The following is a 20,211-nucleotide window of genomic DNA, read 5'->3' on the forward strand; positions in this document are numbered from 1 at the left end:
AGCAGAAAACTGGAGCTTCTGCTACGTTTGTCTGATATCATAGACGAGAACTCAGGCACGAAGGAGTGATGCAAAAGTTAGATGGCACATCTGAGTGATATATTCGACCCGTCGGATCAGGTGTGTAGTCGGAGATCTGCAACATGACAGATGTCGCAATGTTTGTGGCTTAGGCTTGCATGCGGGTAACGAAACTACACCAGAGTAATGTATTTTGGCATCATCGTCGTTTCAAAATTATGCTGCTTGTTGTTTAAATTTTGCAGAAAGTTAAAGATCTGCTTGCATGAGTGGAAATGTAGCAGTTGCAAGGGTGTGTAGAGGACTTTCAGTGGGAAACGCGGACGCCGCGGCAAACTTAGCACGCTTTCTAAGTGTAACTCTATTGGACTGAAACAAGTGTGCCAGGTTTGCTGTGTTTCGTTTGTGAGGTTTAGCGCCTCAAAGCAACACAAGGACCAAAAAGACGCTGTCCGGAGGTAGCAGAAAAATGTTCACTACTTCGGGCCTGAAAGCTCGGTACACAAACCTTTTTGCATGCTGTCCCCGTCGGGGCGTGGCTCCTACGGCAGAGAACCAAACCCTCGAGCTAGTGCTGAGCAGGAAAACGCCGCAGCTACAGAGTCACCATGGTGTGTACCTTACATGCTTTGACGGCATGAGATCGAATATTTCCGCGAGTTTCCGCGCACACTGCATTGGAATAGGAAAATCAGATTTGGACAACTGCTAAATATTTCTTTTGATCTGAAGGGCTAAGTACGCGAAATGCACAGTCGAAGATCGACTATGATTGAAGCCATAAAGCTGACGTTAGAAACAAGAAGTAACACGCCTGCGCGGCACAGGCATCACAGTAACAGCGTAAGTTGGAAGAGCGGCTCCATAGGAGCTCCATATCGGCACCACGCACTACAGGGTGTCCTCGGCAAAGTCTGTTCGCGTCGTTTTCGCGAGAGCCATGCGAACTGTGAGCCGGGCGTCGATGCCGAGCAGCGCCTTGCGCTGCGGCGTGTCGTGCTCCCTGTACTGCCGACTGCTCAGCCCGACGTTGGCCGGTTACAGCCACGCGCGCAGCTCTAAGATTCGCTCCTCCATCAGCGGTTCGTACCTTGCGAGGTGGCGCCATAACATGTGCCAAAGAGCAAGCACAGCTATCCAGACAACGTGGCGCACAGATCACATCCCTTGGCCCGTGGCACGGTACGTTGCGGTTGCTGATGATGGTGATGATGTTGATAGTGATGTGTTATTGGCATCCCCTTCGAAACGGGCTGGTGGCAAATAGTACCCTAGCCTACTTGGGTTAACCGGGCACAGGTACATGAAGCATGCAACTGCTACATGGAACAGCTTCATGTCGGGACACCTGGTGGAATATAACGTAGATGCAATGCAAAGTTTGTAGGTATCGACGCTACGTGGCGCACATTTCCCATCGCGTGATAAATGGCACGATACGATGCTAATTATCATGATGATGATGATGATGATTTAGTGGCATTCCCTTTGAAACGGGACAGTGGCAAACAGTCATTTAGCCTGCTGGAATTAATAAGGTGTGACATAAACGTTTTTTATTGGAGCAATGATTATACATCTGGATAACCTTCTTTTTCTTCCTAAAGACTTCCGTATCTATGGAACTATTGGATGATGTGCCACCTGGCGTAATAATACGTAACTGCAATGAAAAGCGCGCACGCATAGACGCTGTGCGGTGCGCATGTCACCTCGCAAGGCATGTGGCATGATACGATGATCATGAAGATGATGATATATTGGCGTCCCCTTTGAAACGCAGCGGTGACATAGGCACATAGCCAGCTTAATTTCACAAGTCGCACGTACGATGCTAATGATGGTGATGATGGTGATGATTTATTGGCTTCCCCTTTGAAACCCGGCTGTGTTTCACCTAGCTACCTAGCCAGCTTGAAACGTATATATATATTTGCCTTCTTTTTCGTTTTCATCTGTTTCTTCTTCATACCTTCTTTAACTGCCTTGTGCATCTGCGCCATGGCGTTCTACCGGAGGTAATAATGCGCGGCTGCAATGCAAAATGTGCAGGTATCGACGCCATGCGGCGCGCATGTCACATCGCGTGTCTCCCCGCGCGCTAGGATGCGTTTATAGGGGATCTTTTTTTCGCGGCATGCGAGCACGCGCTGGCATGGCTCAGGACACGCTTAAGTACATCTAGTAATAACATTCCAAACGAGGCGCACGATAATGGGGAACAGAAAGCAATGTGCCTATGGGTGCGGCAGAAATTTCTTTGCAGGACGCAGTGAACATATAATCCACATTAAAGTGACCCGCAAGAAAGAGAAATCCTTCAACAACCTCCTTCAAGAAGCCCCATGGAGCCGGTCGTGCATCTCAGACAGATGACGACGCAACTATTTCTGGAAGGTAATTGATTAATCGAAGTTGTAACATCGCTCTTAGAAATGGAGCGTTTACATCACGAAAGAAGAATAACCGGGAGAAAATTTGCCTGACAAGAGGTTAACCAGGTGAAGACCCTTACTCTCAAGAGGAAAAAAAAAACTTATCACGTCGCATGGCATCAACACGTGAGCTCCATACGTTGATAGCAGGCACAGGATGAAAAGCTTGCAACCTAAGCCGCGAGCAGTATAATACCTGCAAGACATAGATAAGTCGAGCTGCTGGAAACACATTGCACGCTTCAGCTCGGCTAAACAGCTCGGCTGGAAGTTGTTAACCTTACATTGCAGTTCTGCAACTTGCGATGACCAGTGTGGATTAATATAGCGATATTGATAGAGGAGTACAGCTAAGTACTTAAAGCCTTGTCTCTACTGAATACCTGCAAAGTGGGATGGTATCGTACACCATCGTTCACCAGCGTGCCCGTCGAATGATCATTCCTCCAGGGATCAAAACTTTTTTCTTTAAGTTACATTGGGCAACCTTTCCTGTCAAAACAATGTTAGAAAAATGGGTTGTTTCGTGCTGTGCTCGACTAACTGCCGCTTGTGCCCGCATGTTTGAACGATTGATCATGGTTTTGTGGATTGTATGGATGCCGTATTCTCCTGGCACATTTTCTAAAGAAGGTTTAAAAAGGATTTAGATGTCACACGATACACTATTCGTTTCCTACCTTTTAAAGATAACTGTGGCCCACCATGTGACATGTTCATGGTACTTGGCCTACTTAGACTTTGACGCAGCAGAATGGGTGACGGGCACGCTGAACCACCTCGAAGCACTCGGTCGGTTTTTCAGGGATCTGTTGCCAGCGTTCGTAATGTGTATGCTGCACAAGCAGCAGCGCTAGACTGGATACTTTTATTCGACGCTGTCACGTGTTTGCCAGACTTTTGAATGTGTTTTCAGGTGCCTCAAATTTCAGTAGCGCTTTGTTTTTCTTATTTTGTTGCCTAGTCTGCTCCAATGTAATGACGATAATAACAATAAAAGAACTGGCGTGGCTCAGCGGTAATGTAGCTGAATCCCACACAGTGGGGTCAGACTCGATCCCGACTTGGAACTGGGTATGTCTTTTTCCCATTCCCGGCGATAGCTGCTACGGACACCGGACGCAGGCGGAAGCGGTTATAAAGAAAATAAATAAAACGGCGGCGGACACCATCGCCAGCCGGAACGGTTATCGGAATGAGCCAATAACCATCTTACGCTGTAAAAGTAAAATGTTGTTTGCCGTTTGAAGAAGCCGGCGATGTAGCACAGCGGGGCCTCGAGACGCAGATAAATGGCTTATTCGAAACGCGCTGTGGATGCGGGCGTTGAACAGTTGAATGGTTTTTTGACCCGGTCTAGGGGCAGTGCATTCACAGAAGTATTGGAGAAAGTCTAGGAGTGGGACCCTTTTTCTGAAAGCGTTACGTGGATTTTACAGAGCACTCAGAAATGATATTTAAGTGCCTTGGAACACCATGCTCAGTACAAAGTATATGACGCTATTTTGTACACCTTTGAACGGCACGTGCTGCTGCCGCACTGCATGTGGACAGACGTGCCAGTCATGGTGTGTTAGCTTTTTCCTATCCTCTGAGGCAGTGACGTTGAATACGGAAACTAAAGGAAAACAAGAACTGTGGTCGTGATCGTGCCTAGGCAGTGTGATAAAGTGTCCAATACTCCATGAGTCAGCTTTAGGCGATGTCACTAATTTGGTGGTGTCATGATCAGAACAGTGGTTGTCATTATCAACAATAGCATAAGAAGAACTCCTTTTTCGCACACTACGAACTCCAATCAGCGTGCGCAAACAGAGCTCATTCCGAATGAGCAAATGTACCAGCTATGTAGATGTTCGCCGCCCTCCAATCGAATCGCCATGCCTTCCATCCCTCAAAATTACCCTTTATCTTTTCGTAGTCGAAATATTACATGTTCCCGATTTTTCTGATTGCACAAAATGGGAATCATATACAAAGACCAACTGTTAGTTACATTAAAAGCTGTTGTAGATTGAGCAATGCGCTAATAAATCTCGGAATTAGGCTGTCAGATTCTTCGACATCTCTGTCTGATTCACTCTCACGCTGTTTATCTTGATGCGCTTGATCATTGTCCCCATGTAAGAAATTGTAACATAATGTGCGCGAAAATTGAAAACAATTCATAGATTCTACATTCACTTCAATCAGAATATTCTAACACGTAATATGTTTAAAAATATAAAATTATTGCTGGTTGTACATGCCCCTCAAGTGGACCCTGCTGCCTATTTACTTGAAAATCCGAAAGTGAGAAGAATCCCGATAAAGAAATGCAGAAGGCATTGCTGCTGTTTTTAGTTAGCCTATAGACAATTGTAAATAGAAAGTTCGACACAAGCTCAAAAGCCATAATATACATTCTGTATGCTTCATTAGAACAGTGCACGAACACGAACATTTTGTGTACCCTCTGTTTATGATAATCAGATGCTTTCTTTTGCAGATTAATTGCGAAAGCTTTGTTTATTTATTCAATACCTCGGTAGGGAGGCGTGTTTGTTGCCCCTAAACTTCGTAAGTGAAAGGCACCCGACAAGAACGCCTGGACAAAGATACATCTGCACAGTGCGCGCGGCCCGGTTTTACCCTGGCTTCAGCCACTCGAGAGTTTAGCAAAGATAAATCTACCCATATATCCACTCCTCCTAGTTCTCGTGACAAGCCGTTCAGCCACCTCTTATGTAACATAGTCTGCAGGTACATAGCGCATACATATAAGGGCGGCTGTAGAATCGGGGCTCCGTAGGCAAGCATCACTTGATGTCCGCGGAGTGCCAAAGAAAGCTGGTCAAAAATGTTGTTTGCGTTGCTGTTTCTTGCTGCGGTAAGCTCTCCGGTAGTCGGTGCTTCGTTGCAGACTCCAACGCTTACTCCATGCTCAAGTACGTATGCTTTAATTCATTGTGATAGCCTTCGAAATTTTTACAAAGTCAAGATCGTCGTGTTTTGTTGACGCCATCGATAGATCGATTGATTTGGTGATGAGTAGAAAAGTTAGCAAAATATGCAGTAGGTCTGGCTACTCAAGAGCCTTAATTTGTTGCTTGAAGGATGAGGATAAGTTCGAAACTTTTCAGTTTTTCACCTTTTCGACTATTTAGAACTTTGCTGACGAGCACATGCCCTAACTCGATAAAACAGTATACCAGGGGCACCAAAAAATGAGAAAGCTGTGCGTCACTTTTGGCATACATTCTGAGATATATCTAGGCCGTAGAACAGAGTCTTGTAGCGTTCACTGGCGCTTCACAAGAATTTCAGAAACAGTCACATTAAAGAGAAATAGAGAGAATTGAGGTTTTACGCTGCTTTTCAATGCCACGCAGAAAGCGATTGACGTCATGAAAGCTAAATAACATGAAACACAAAATCATACTTGAATACATTACATGCACAATGCGTCAATCTGTGAAGTCATTCTACTCTACTAAGTAAATAAATAAATAAATAAATAAATAAATAAATAAATAAATAAGCAATCGAAGCTCTGCAGAAAAATTTGATAACTGCGAGTAATTGCGGTTTTAAAAGCAAAATAAGAAAACAACCACGCATGCATTAACTATGAAGGCACACTCCAATGGTTGCTTGCTTTATGCAATTGTCATATATTTCTCCTCTAGAGCGCGTGTATTTATTCATAATTGTAGGGACGGACAAGAATCAAGTATGCTAAGTTTTTCTTGGGCGAACTTTTTTGCCTAGAAAGACAATCATCACTCAAGTCACAACGATGGAATCAAGCACAGTCGTCGTTCGCCGAATCTAATCTCACGGATCAAGTGCGTCTGTTACTTATACGTGTCTCACCGTAAAGACTAGGGACCGAATTAACAAAGCTTTTCGTTCGTGAGTGCTGCATTTGTTTGGATGATCGCATTCGCTAATATGTCCTGCATCACTATTGGCTGGCACGAACGCTTTTAGCTTGAGAACGTTTTGTGAATACGGGCCTAGAGTAACAGCAGATGTTCGTGCCTATTCGACAATGTGCAACACTATTCGCTTCGCACGCACGATCTGATTGGACAAGCCTGTTGTGCTCTAGAAGCAACAACACTAAACAAATTACAGATCCAGTAGGCACTTCCTGGACCGAAGGGTAACTTTATAACAGCGATAAGCCATTGAAGAACGGTTACCGGAAAAGCACTAAACAATGTGAGCATGACAATAGGCAGTTTTAGCAGAGCGTCGCATATGCTCCGATCCGTTCAAATTTAACGCGCTGAAGAACGGTCGAGATGTGGGTTGATTTGGCATTTTCACACGGGCGTCTTCCAAAAAGACGAGGGACGCGCTGTCAACTGAGCTGAAAATGATGAAGTCAAGTGGACACATGCTCACATTCCGCTCTGTCAACATTCCATAGGAGTGAGGAAAGCCTATTACGTACCGCTGCATTCATGAGCGTTGCGGGCACGTGCACTGGCGCTTCCGCTAAGCGGCTGTCTGCAAATTTGCTAGAGTAAAAGGGTGCGATCGTAGGGAACCGTTAACGTTGAGCTAACGCTCTCTGTCTTGAAATCTTAGAACTAAATCAGTTTTGAAGCCCGGGCATGGTAGCCACTGAGCTATCGCGCATCGTTAGCATTCGGCAATTTGTGCATAGTTTTGTGCTCTCTGGCGGGTCGGAGCGTTGCAGTGTCTTTGCACGTATTTCGGAGACCACACCAGCAGCAGACGGATGTAACGCTGTATGCAAGGCAAAAGAGCCGTTTTCGATATGGAGTCGGTGTCCGTTGTGAGAGCCTGCTGCGGTCGCCGTCAATGAATCACTGCAGCTTGCAGACTTCTTTTTATATATGGACACTCCAGACGAATTTACGACGTTGCTGTCTCCGTGATGTTCCACATACCTTTACGTGTATGTATGCTGTATGTTTACTAAGCCATATATGAACATGGTATGCCACTATACCACTGAGGTTGCTCAAACATTGCCTTATGTTCTGCGCTGAAGTATTCCTGATAATTTTTTGGAATTGCAGCTTGAAAACAAGAGTCACGGAACGTTTAATTCACCGCGCACGCATTTTATCCTAAATCTTCTCAGGTTATTTCTATGCAAAACAATATCAGTGCTCACATATTCAATGTGATGCAATTTCAGTGTAGCCGCTCTTTACGGGCTGCACAATGGCGCCAGTGCGATGTCATTACAGACCCTACATGGCGTAATAAATCTTTTAAATGTGCTAGAAATGTTGCCGCTCTCACATATGTCGCATCCGCCTGTAGTCACACCCGAATGTAGTTAGAACACCATCCGAAGAGTTCAAGCTCCACACTAAACGTTGCTATCGGTGTCGGGGCATCAACCTTCGGGTGAAACTGCCAAATTGCTGCATATTTACTTCGCCTACAAGTATTTCTAATTAGCATTCAGGTGAGTCTTTTACGAAGAAAAATTCAGGTAGGAAGAGGCTAATTGCAAAGTAGAGATGTTCGAAAATGTCACCGCAATACTAAAAAAAAATCCTCTTTACAAAATAAGTCGAGGGTGATGCACTACGATAAGCGAATATTGTAGGTGGTTTGCTTTCACTGCTCGGATAAAAGGCTTCCCCCAATTACGTTTGGTACAGTGAAAGTCGTGTTTGCGTCATCACTCCGAAACATAGCACTATATTCACGAATGCTCCTTTGCCCGCCTGTGATCACTCTGCGTGCAACACCCACTGATCGAAAGTTTGACGGAGAGAAAGAAGATGAGAGAAAGCGAGATGTTGTGTTTAAGAGAAAGGTGGTGATGTTTAACAGAAAGGTGGTGTGGCATGTTACACTAGTTCTAGGGGGCAAGTATGGTTTCCGTGGGGCATCTGAATATGTTCGACGAAAGTAATCATGGCACACAATGGGTGAAGATATGAGTCGTTTACATAGGACATTTGGAAATAATATATTTGATGGAGAAATTTAGGTCACACAGTGCTCAAGCAGTTCTCCCTTGTCTGAAAGACGCCGCCGGCTGTCATTACTCATTCACTGACAAGTACCTGGCGCTTGCTGCCTTGTGACGATTCGCTGAGGTGGGGTATAGATGATAACCTGCTTTGTTTGTTTCTTTAAACGTTTCACGGTTCGCAGGCGAGCAAAAATTTAGGCTGAGCGACGTGAGCGTCATGGACGCAACAATCGGGAGAACTGTAACAGTGAACTTCACACTCGCGGTCACCGAGGAACTTGCCGACGACCCGAAAATGGAAGTGACTGTCTACAAGCAAAACGGCAGGAAAATTTCCTGTCCGCCACGGGGAGGCTCATGGTAGGATATCTTTCGTGCTTTGTTATTTTATTGCACTGGTAAAGGCATACGAAAGGTTAAGGCGTATTTACGACGCTAGTACCGGGCGTAAAAGCTTAGTAATGGTAAGGCTATTATACCGCACAAATCGGAACATACTCATTTATTAGCATGACATTTATTACGCTGTAGTATTAGTAATCACCTCTGACAGTTGGTTGTGCCTATAACCATTGACTGCTGAGCACTTCACATGGCGTGCTACTGCTATTATTTTTATTCTGCGGATGCCGTCTAGTTCTTTAACTCGCGTCTGCGGACTGAACAAACTAGCGGGAAGTAACCGCCCGTTTCGCTGTTTTCCCTTCCTGCCAGTGTTTATTAACTTTTGCGGAAAACACGTCCCCCAGAAAATACCAAGTAGGCCACGAACAATCTTTTCTAAAACAGGGAGTCAAGGCCCGACAAGGCTAGAAAATTTTACAGCGAAATTGGGCAAAAAGGGGCAAGCCCACAATCGATAACCGATAAGCGAAGTCGGCACCCTTGTTCCATGCGCAATACTGCGGTGAGGAGGAAGCATGTGTTACTCCATGTTCCAGCGTCTACAAACTGTGTGGAGGAAAAAGCAACGCGGAGAAGTTCCTCGGACAGCTTTGGAACAATGAGTGCCCAGTCCCTGCGATGGAGAGGCAGGAGTCCGCCAGCTCCCGGCTGAACCCCATGATACAGGCTATCATTGGTGTAAGTGCTAAACTAGATTTGTTATTCACGTATCGAAGAATTCTATTGCCCTTGTCACTTGCAATGTTGGCAGTTAACCAAACGGCATTATTTTCTTCTCTGTCATGGATACCCGTCTTAAGTGAAGTCTGAAGATAAAATTACTTGTACTCCTTTCTTCGAGAAAGGACACGAGCACAATATGGGTTTCTGTGAAATATTTTCCCTTTCTCTCTCCCCTCGTGTAGGGTAGCCAACCAGGCATGAACTTGGTTAGCCTCCCTGCCTTTGCTTCTCTTGTCTCTCGTATCTCGCTCTCTCTCCACTATGTCTACTTTAACGCTATTTGCCTTATTTGCCTTATTTGTCTACACAACGCTTGCAGACCACAACAGGCCAAAGTAAAGAGACCTATAGAAGACGTTAGTCTATTGGAAGCATTAGCGCTGCCACGATATCTTTGTGCGGACGACGGAAGTGACTCAAGATCCTTAACAATATTTTTGTATGTGTATTTTCATTAGCTTTGTAACACACATTATTAGCGAAGGCGGCAATGCCAAAAGGCAACACTTGCAAACAAAAAAAAAACTGTGAATTAGGCCCCTGGTGTGCTATGTTTGACATTTATTTTGTATGTTTTTCAGCGGGCACCAACGACGGTCACTATTGAGTATAAGGTGAAAAATGGCGGTTCTACGGTTGGGTGCCAATCTTTTAAAGTTCGCGTTGATGCTGCTTGAACGTCAAGGTAGGATAGGGGAACTTCCACAGGTGAAATGCGACGGCTGCCGACTTTGGCGAGTAAGATCCACTCGCAGCAATAAAGAATTTCACCAACAAGTCCACCAAGCATATCACTCAAGACAACGTTCTTGCACCACTGGCCTCGCCAACCGATGACGTGCGAATTTGCCGTGGGATACAGGTGTTTCATCGTCGGTCACTCAAATGCCTGTCCCGTGATACGCTTCCAAATGTGTGCATATGTCCGTGCCTAAAAAGACACGGAACGCTTAAGAGAGCACTCTAATCACAATGGTGTAATTATTAAAGCACATGGCGTGACGCGAGCGTAGGTGGATCTCTTCCAGCTACCTTAAAAGGTACCCTGCGCATGCGCAGTAAGTCATGTGCTCGCACACTTGTAGTTAATACCCGTGATCCTATGCGGTTTTACAGCACGGCGCTAAAATGATTTTAATGAATTCGTGATAGGGTGCCTTAGACTGGGGTAAAGTTGCGCTTCTCCAGCAACAGCAGTGGTTCTCTGTTGGCTGTCACATATGCCTGGGAGATGATTCGAAATAGCGGCGCGAGTTGAACGATGACGCCAGTTATTTAGCCGTTGATCAGATGACATTACATACCATAAGCTTGAATATAAGAGACTAAACACTACACCTGAATGTCGTTTCAGATATGGTGGCTGCAACGCAAAAAAAATTGCTGCAGTGTCACGCTTCCACAGAGATGACATTGCGACGACATGCCGTTCTTTCCAAGAGTTTCGCAGTTTCGTAGTAATCGGCCCCAGAGAAGTCGCTGGGTCACTGCATTCAGATGGGCAATAATAACTGCACAATTATGCATACATATATAACAATGTAGTTGTAGACGTCGTTGACTGCATAACTGAGTTTACAATGCCTCTTAATATGACGGTTATTATAGGTTCAGTAGGAGACCAAGTCCGCAATATATTTAGCGTGTATTGTTTTCTGCGAAATGAAAAAAGAAACCTCAGTCAATCTAGAAAATTGAAAAAAGGAACTTTCAAGGAAGGTGGAAAATGCGTTTAAGCTGCGAAATAAATTGATGACACCATTTATTCCAAGTCAGAGCGTTAAACGTGCAATTTGAGAATATGCGCTGCGTACGATGCAGTCTCCCCCTTTGGCACGTGAGTCTTGACGAGCCTTGACGTCTCGCAGCTGTGGCAACAAAAACTTTGAAGGGTACGCGTCATCCTCCGGTAAAATTGCGCATGATAACCGACACGAACGCAATGCGTATGAATGGAGGCGCGTTCGGCGCAGCGTTGCGACTTCACGTACTTTGCTGTCGCCTCAAATGCCCTTGATCCTGCAGTTGGCCGAGGTTGCTATTCTATAAACTGCCCCGCACGAGAGGTATCAGAGGACATGTGACCATACAATGAGGACATGTGACCATACAATGTGCAAGCGCTACAACTGCGTCGTCCTTTGTATCGCGAGCTGCATGGACTCCACAAACACGAAAACTGTGACGATATATCCGAGGGCCATTTTGTCTCGTTGCAAACACCTCGTAGTTTCAGCCACTTACGGCCCGTGTAAATTACCTGCATGGCGCGCAAGTGTACTACGTACTATGAGCATCACTAAGTGCCCCTCCCCCCCCCCCCCCCAGGCAAACGTGAAAATGCGCTTCATTTGCTAGGTAGCGTGTCCACAAACACATAAAGTTGAGACAATGAAATGTGAAGTTATGGTGGAATACGAGTTCTTACTTTTTCTATTCGAGCGACGAGGCTGATAGTAAGTACCGGATTCGGCATTCCTCGGCTCCACATGACTGGTTGAAGTTTGCGGCATTTGTTGAACGACAGACATTTCCCAACCAACACCATCGCAGAAAAAAACAACAATGCAGAATAGCTCTCGCTGCAATTTCGACGGACAACCTCCAGTTTAATTTCTTTTTATTTGTTGGCAACCAAAAATTACCGATTGCTGCGATCGATGTGGTGTGTTACGAACTTGGCGGTCGCACGTCACAGGTGGCCTTCGACGGATGCGATTGCGATTTCGGTCGCACGTGATGGAAATCGCACTTCGGTTGGGACGAAAATCGCATGTGAAACGGCGTCAACCGAAATGCTCACCTATTTATACGCCGTATAATTATTGGGTTCTCATTGGTCGGTTCAGACTGTTCACGGCTGTGTTGCATAACTAAGACGGAAAAAGTCGTGCGAAATTACCTCGGGACAACTGCGCGTGCTACCTGAAAACATAGAAGGAATGCCATGTATATAGAGGCAACTATTTGCATCCTGAAACATTCATTAAGATGTACTGCTGTAATTTACTTTTTGTACTGTACTGCTGAAAATCTATACCTGTTTTCCTTGTGTGCTTTACGAATGACTTCAAACTTCAAGATGCCTCAATCACTCCTGACAGCGAGCGAAATATTATCAGAATCTACTGGTTAATGAACAAGACTCCTCACAAACGAAACTGAAAAAAATAAAAATCGGAGTGTCGCTCCAAACCCGAAGCATCAATAGCGATAGCAAAATATTGGACAGCTATACGAAGCAAGGATAGTAGTTTTATCGGCCGCGTAAAGTTGTAAACATAGACATACTAACTAATTTAACATGCATGGTGTCACGCGGGCACAAGAAAACATGAACACGTCTCACGCGATCACTGCGGAAACTCGCTGTCAGAACGCTGGAGTGGGGAAGTGCGGCAGCAGTAGTAGAAGAAAAACTCTATTATGTACAGGAACCGGTAGGGCCCCTGCCCCAGTTCTGCAGAGGAAGTAGGGGGGGGCGCTGAAAAACGGAGTTTGTTCGGCAGGGTGATGCCCCTACTCAAAGGCCCCACTGGCACAGGCCATCCGCTCAGCTAGTTGGATCGGTCGTAGCTGATCTTCGAGGGCAGGGCTAGACAGCAACGCCTCCCATTCGGTTCATGTGCCGTTTGTTCCGTGTTCTGCACGTCCCCATGTGATGTGAAAGAGTATTGGAGTTGCTCTAGGCACCAAGAGTACATGTATGTATGTGCCGTGGGGTAGATCATGTGGAAAGTGTGCAGATTTATGCAGGTTTTCGTCTGTAATCTTCGCAACATGGATGCTTACGCAGCACTGAGTTTGCGGTGCGGGGATGCACAGATGTTTCTCTTTTCCCCTATAGTATTGTAGAATTGTTGCGTAGCAAGGGTCTAGGGGTATAGGGTCTTCTATTGCAAGGGCGTCGGTGTCTCGGTGATTTCGAAAGCCTCGAACTACCTCATCCCCATGCAGTTTCTCGGTGACGCCCTTGTGACCCCGTGCCCAGGTCATAGTCTGGATGAATTCAGCCGTGAGGTCCTATCCCATCCACACAAGTATTCGGAGCACCTGTGCTCGAATAGTGCCCGTTAGATAGTTGCTACAACTTTTCTAAGCTGCAAAAAGACAGCGCATGGCGCAATCTGTCCCGTCGCAGATGGCTTTCAAGATACAGTGTATATATATATATATATATATATATATATATATATATATATATATATATATATATATATATATATATATATATATATATATATACGTGTGTGTGTAAAGTGATGCATAGAAGCATAGGATCCGGCACAGCAATAGTTCCAAGAACAGAAGCATCATAACAGGACTTTACTGACCTTTTGGCCGGGGTCCGGCCTTCATCACAAGTGCAACTGCAAGCGCAGAGAGTTCAATTTATGGATTATTTTATTAAAGGAAGGAAAGAAGCGAGCAAGAGGAAACAAGAACGTGAATACAGACTTTACAAACTTGTGCGTGTACAAAAAAAAAAGGAAACGTAGTCTATGACCACAAGTGACGCGTACACAGGTATCACCTTCACTTTAAAAGTGCACAGGTAAAACACTGAAAAACCAGCATGCCATTTAGACAGGCGCTCGGCTATAAGAAGCTTTGCTCGGAACAGTCAGACTATTATGAAAACTGTTAACTTCAAGAAGCTTTAATCCAGCAAGAATACCCTTGTCACATCGTTGATGATGGCGTCAGAAAATGCGATGCGCTGAATAGGAAGGATTTGTTCCACGCGATATTGCAATCGTCCTTTCGAACACAAGGTACCCTTGTTCTAAACCACTCAGCATGCGTCCCGAATGTTCCGTAAATCCTTAAGGTGATCGCGGAGCGATCACCTTAAAGTTATCCTTCCAGAACCACCTCCGACAGTCTTCGGATGGTCTAGTAATCTGCATGACATGTTAACGTCATCTAAAACGTGGATTCCTGAGACAGTGGGTTGCCGACCTTCCAGGAGAACACGGTGCAAGGTTTGTACACACACTACGACATTATGCATTATGCATTGTGCCTCCGACTTCCACATGAAAATTAAAGGTAATTTTGCGTGCGACACTAACAACTGCATCAATTTGCTCGAATGTTCCGTTTGTAAATTACAGAACGTTCGGCAGACTGAAACGCCCTTCAGATACCGCTTTAACAACCACAAGCTTCATGCTGCTGCTCTCCCGGATCTTCTGCTATGAAAAAAAAAACGTGCTTATTCCGGCCACTCATTTTATAAAATCTCCGCAATAATCCTTCAATCTGGGTTTCGTTCCCATCACGAGAGAGAGCTTCGAGAATCGTATCAAATTCATAAATTCAAAGCGCTGTCTTATGGAGTGAATGAAAGTGCTGGCAAACTTTTCTTTTTACCCGTTTCGTTGGGTAACTCGTCACAAATTTCGTGTCCCCTTATTATTATTTTAGATATACATTTATTTTTACTTCTTTTGGTGGCATGATGTCATAATGTGAGCGCGTGCATTTCTAGCTGTCATGGTTCCCAACTTTTCTCTTTCATTCCAGTATTTGATTGCGCGGCCGAACCCCCCCCCCCCCCCCCCCAGTTTGGTGCACCATTGAATAATTTTCCTGGTTGCCTTATGCATTTCCTACTGGTTATATATGATATATATCATACGGCATGTTTATAGAATGATCTGTATATTTTCGCATGATATATTGCAAATCCTTCTCGCCCGGCTCCTATGTTAGTGTTTACGAGTTCACCATTTCATATAATGTTTCGCTTATATTTTATTCTTGACACGCGCGTAGACCTTGTATAAAAAACAGCTTTCCCTACGGTACAAAGGATGCATTACCCTCTTTGCATACCACTTGTGCAAAGAGGGCAATGGAACGCAGTGCGTTCAACTCAGAGGTCAGTGGAGGTCACGTTACAGGTGTCCGCTAAACAGGTTGGGGTATTGACCATCTTCAATGTCGCTGCAGCTGCAACGCCTCACATGCTCCTTGTTAGCATGTCACCCTTGTCACCCCTGCTTACATTCCACTGGCTACATCTTTTCGTCTTTCCTCTCTTGTGGACAAGACTGGATGCGCACCTGTTGACGCGTGAATTATTCACAAACTGCTTGCACGTTTTCTTTTCCTTCAGGGTTTTTGCTTTGCTTTCTTTCTTCATAGTACCCTGCGCAACTCTGCACTTCCGCTATGGCACCACTGCATGTTCGCGCAAGTTTGCATTCACTGTTGTTTTTATCGACTTTGACAAGAGCCAATGTGCGAGTTGGTATTCATGACGCCACTAAATGTACGCGTGCTTGTGGTCATAGACTACGTTCGCTTACTTTATTTTTGGGCACGTCAAGTCCGTAAAGTTTGTATTCATGTTTTTTTTTGTTTTCTATCGCTCGCTTCTGTGTTTTTGTTTACTGAGGAAAATATGTAAATTGAACTCTAGGAGGTTGCAGTAGCACTCTTGATGAAGGCGGGACCCTGACCGAAATGTCAGTAAAGTGCTGTTATTTTGACTAGGTGCTTCTATAGTTTCTTAAATATATATATATATATATATACATGCCCGTGTCGCGTGCACTGAGGTCATGTTAATGATGCCCTCGTGCTCAAAATTAATCCGGATTCCACCAATAAGGCGTGCCTCATAATCAAGTCGTGGTTTTGGCTCGCAAAGCCTAAGAATTCAAGTGAATTCAATTCAGCGAATGATTGTATGCATTTTGAGGATTTTGGTGCTTGAGCTAAAATTAATAAATGCAGCAGTTCCGGCGAGTAGGAATCTAACGCAGCGAGGCTTCGTGTGATTGCACAAAGATTCGAAACACGAGTCTGTGTTTATTGACTGGCCTAGCAAAGTGACATGGAAGGCTTTCTTTTGGCATTGTACAGAGTCTAATGCAGTACCAACCACGCTGCCGCGGATGGATGGATGGATAAATGGATGGAGGCGATTAGCGACCCCTTTGAAACAGGACGGTGGGTTGCACCACCGAACTCTGGTCATTACTTTGCCTAACGTCCCAGCTATCTTTAGAAAAATGAAATCCGCGCATCCGTGACGATGGATGGATGTTATTAGCGCCCGCTTTATGACGGTGCGGTGGGTTGCGCCACCAAACTCTTGCTGGTATACTGCCTAATGCCCTACTTAGGTTAAACAATAAAAAAGAAGAAGAAAACCCCATGAACTACCACACCCAAATTTTCTTATTTTGTGATCCAGGACAGGAAATATTCTGATCCCCTATTTGAAACTGTGCTTTTGTACGTCTCCGTTTTTTATCGTTTCCTTTTCTTCCACCAAATCGCCTCTTACTAATGCCTATTGCGGACATGTTTACTTTTCCACTGCTCTCGCTGAACCCAAGGGCTGCAAGGAGGCTATTGGTGCCTCAATCGACCACTAGGTAAACGTCTTCACATTGTAATAAAACATGCTCCATAGTCTCCCTAGCTTTACCGTAGCAAGCACATGCTTCTTCTTCCATCTTATATCCCGCTTTACAGGTGCGTGTTCTAAGGCATCCCGATCTCGCTTCGAAAAGTAACGAGCTTCCCTTTGAGTTATCATAAAATGTTTCTTTCCTGATTTCGTTTTATCCTCCTAAGTACTTACTCATGGCAGGTTCCTTTTCCATTGCCGCCACCCATGAGATTATTTCAGCCTCTCTGACTTTCCGCTTGACTTTCTTTGTTGCTGTGTTGCGCACCCTACAGGCCGCATACTTGCTGGTAAGCTTCCTAGTTCTTTTCGTCCACTGTGACCTCCGCGGAAGCGAGCGTCATCTGGTGGTGGTACAATGAACCCACTAGCAAGCGTCGTCCACGCTGCTTGGTTGGCCTTGTCAGGATTGGGGGCTCAATCCCAACGTTCGTGACCAGTTGTCAAGATTGTAGTCCGGTATGAATTAGAGGGTAGCAGGCCCATGCCGTCGTCCAACTAATCCACGCTGAGGACGTTGATGAAGGGAAGGACTCCTTCTCATAAAGAACGAGGAATATGGGTTTATTTACAGTATTTACATGCAGTTCATCAGTCTAGCATGACTGCGAGAGAAAGTACGTCAGTCTAAGACGACTGCTTGAGAGAGTGTCAGTCGAACATGACTGCTTAAGAAAGTCTGTCGAGCATCCACACAACAGCGGCTTATAAACACTCGGTCCCTCCTTGATTCCAAGGGGACGGAAACGTTCGTCCAGTCATTGTAAACACGCCGCCTCCCTCTGGGACGGCTTACACACGCACACGTACACACACACAGGTTCACGGTCCGGTCCGGAGCCGACGTCACACCGACTTCGTAGAACTCGGAGCGAACCCTCGCAGCGCGTCCGGGTAGCCATTGTCCTGCGTCTTCGTCGGCGTGTGGGAAGGTGTCCCTGACGACGTTCCCGCGGCAACTCCCCCGCTCGCGGCCGACCCGGTTGGCGGTGTCGTGTTGCGGCACAAGGCCTGCTTCGTCGAACTCATTCAGTCACAACGGCGACGAGGCTACAGCGTAACGTTGTCGTTCCTTGAAAGTTGACGCCGCCGTCGTCGCAACTGGCTGGCAACACTTGTACCTCAGCTGGGCCGTTCTTAAGAGCCTATTCGGCCACAGAGCAGCCCCGCCGCAGCACCCACGGCCCCGAAACGTGGCGAGGTTCGCAAAAAAAAAAGCGTCGCCTTTAAAACTGATCATGTTTTACACGCAAACGTGGGACAAACAGAAAAATAATTAGGAAGTTTACGCCAAAGGGGCCGGACCGTTCGAACGCGGCGTCAAGCTTTGGCGTTGCTCCGAGACTTCTCGGACGGCGTTATGACTACGCACGGGGGTGAGACACGTTCGCGCGACGCAGCACGCTGGCGTGATGAGCGCCACCACCTGTGTTGCATGTATGCGTCGCACCGCAATGACGCGCGTGATGAGGCTTTGTAGTTTTGAAATTCCTAGATTCAAGTACACCGTTCGTTCCGCTCTTACCAGTCTGCGCACCACAGTTCGGAATGCACACACGGGCTCAGCAGGAGCGCCCGTGTTTGCGCGCGCAACGCACATGCCAGCAGTGAGGGGCAGGATGCTGCCCTCTCAGTTGCAGAGGGATTCAGCGGAAGGCGAGGCAGCGTCCCCTCGTCTGTGTCGTTTTTGCAGCCAAAACTCACTGCTCGCATTTCGCGTCGTTGGAGGCTTGTTATCCTTCCGGTCGGGCGGTCACGCTTGCGCATTCGATAGTGAGACAGCCCGGCGGCGGCGCCAAGGGCGCAAACGCGCCTCGAGTTTCTATATACTTGCTGTTACAACAAACGGAAACATGCTATCTGAACCAAGGAACTTCTAAAATAAATTTTGTTTTAGGAGATCCTTGATTTGAATAGACATTTGCCTTGAGCATCACGCACGCGACACTTTGCTTGCACATATATCAAACGTATAAAAAGGAGAAGCAGCAAGCCATGCTATTTGACCAAACCGTCGCCCTTAATTATTACGTAACCAAAATTTTGCCTGAGCGTACATATACATAGCTTATCAAAGGAAAAAGAAACTGTTTTATTTAACCAAACAGTTGCCATTGCTATTACGGAAGCGACAAATTGCTTCCATGTACATATCATCCAGTATATAAGGCCGACTCGAATAAAATTACAAATCAAGATATTCGTATGACTACTTGTCCTGCTCGCTTCAAGTGCATTGCGATTGGATGGCCCCCCTCACCCGTGAGAGGCTTGCTAACACCCTCGTCTGTGTAGTAGCACTAAACCTGTCTCGTTGTTAAACAATTTAAGTGATGACGTAGGGGCCGTCATGCCTGATTTCGTGTTCAATCAATGAATGAATGAATCAATCAATCAATCAATCAATCAGCTAAAGAAATAATGCCAAACTCAGGCGATCATTCTGCCATCGCTATATTCAACAGCGCTCGTGATGGTACATGGTAAGTGACTTGTTAATCGACTGGGTTTAACTACCTAAAGCATTGTAAGGACTACGAGAGACACCGCAAAGAGATATCCGAATCGATACTGATCACTTCGACTTTTTCACCGTTTTGCCTAAAGCAAAGTGCGAGGGTGATTTTGCACTCCAACCACATAGGAATGCGGCCGCTGCGACCAGGAATTGAACTATAGAGACTCTACGACATCGATGGCACGGCTTTCTCACAGAAAAGGTCTAGATATACCCACTACCGGAAATTTTTTAGGCCCCCGCAAGACAACGATGGCTGATCCGACGATGACAAAGACGATGTCGAAGAAAACGGAGACAGACAATGAGGACAACTGCAATTCATCGGTAAGAATGTTTCCACAGAAAGAAACCCTGCAGATCCTCCATTCTAAGAGAAATCTTTAGTACCACGCAAAACATTGATAGCTGACTGGAGGATGACAAGGACACTGAGGATGACAACAGGGACAACGACGATGGGGATCATGCTAGACATCGGCGCGAACGTTTCAGACTGGAAAACCCTACGCATGCGACCTATCAAAATATTGTCTCACACAAAACAGCAACAGCTAACTCGACGATGACGACAGGAAAGATGACGCCAATAACGACGACTACAATGATTAGAAGACTGCATGGCAACGACTAAATGAATGTTTGTGCACAGGAAAATTGCAGATAACGAATGTGTTACAGAAAAGTGCACACAACCACTTAGCCTAAAGCCTTTAGTCTTCTGACC

General features: G+C 45.7%; 1 protein-coding gene across 1 annotated transcript; it reads left to right on the plus strand.

The window, feature by feature from the left end:
- Positions 1-961: 961 nt before the first annotated feature.
- On the plus strand, positions 962-10,214 carry LOC142564499 (uncharacterized). The gene is made up of 4 exons (XM_075675518.1): positions 962-1,103; positions 8,592-8,769; positions 9,351-9,492; positions 10,119-10,214. The coding sequence occupies exons 1-4, from the start codon at positions 962-964 to the stop codon at positions 10,212-10,214; spliced, it is 558 nt and encodes a 185-aa protein (XP_075531633.1).
- The last annotated feature ends 9,997 nt before the right edge of the window (positions 10,215-20,211 follow it).

The sequence above is a fragment of the Dermacentor variabilis genome, chromosome 11, assembly GCF_050947875.1.
Source record: "Dermacentor variabilis isolate Ectoservices chromosome 11, ASM5094787v1, whole genome shotgun sequence".
Lineage (NCBI taxonomy): Eukaryota > Metazoa > Arthropoda > Arachnida > Ixodida > Ixodidae > Dermacentor > Dermacentor variabilis.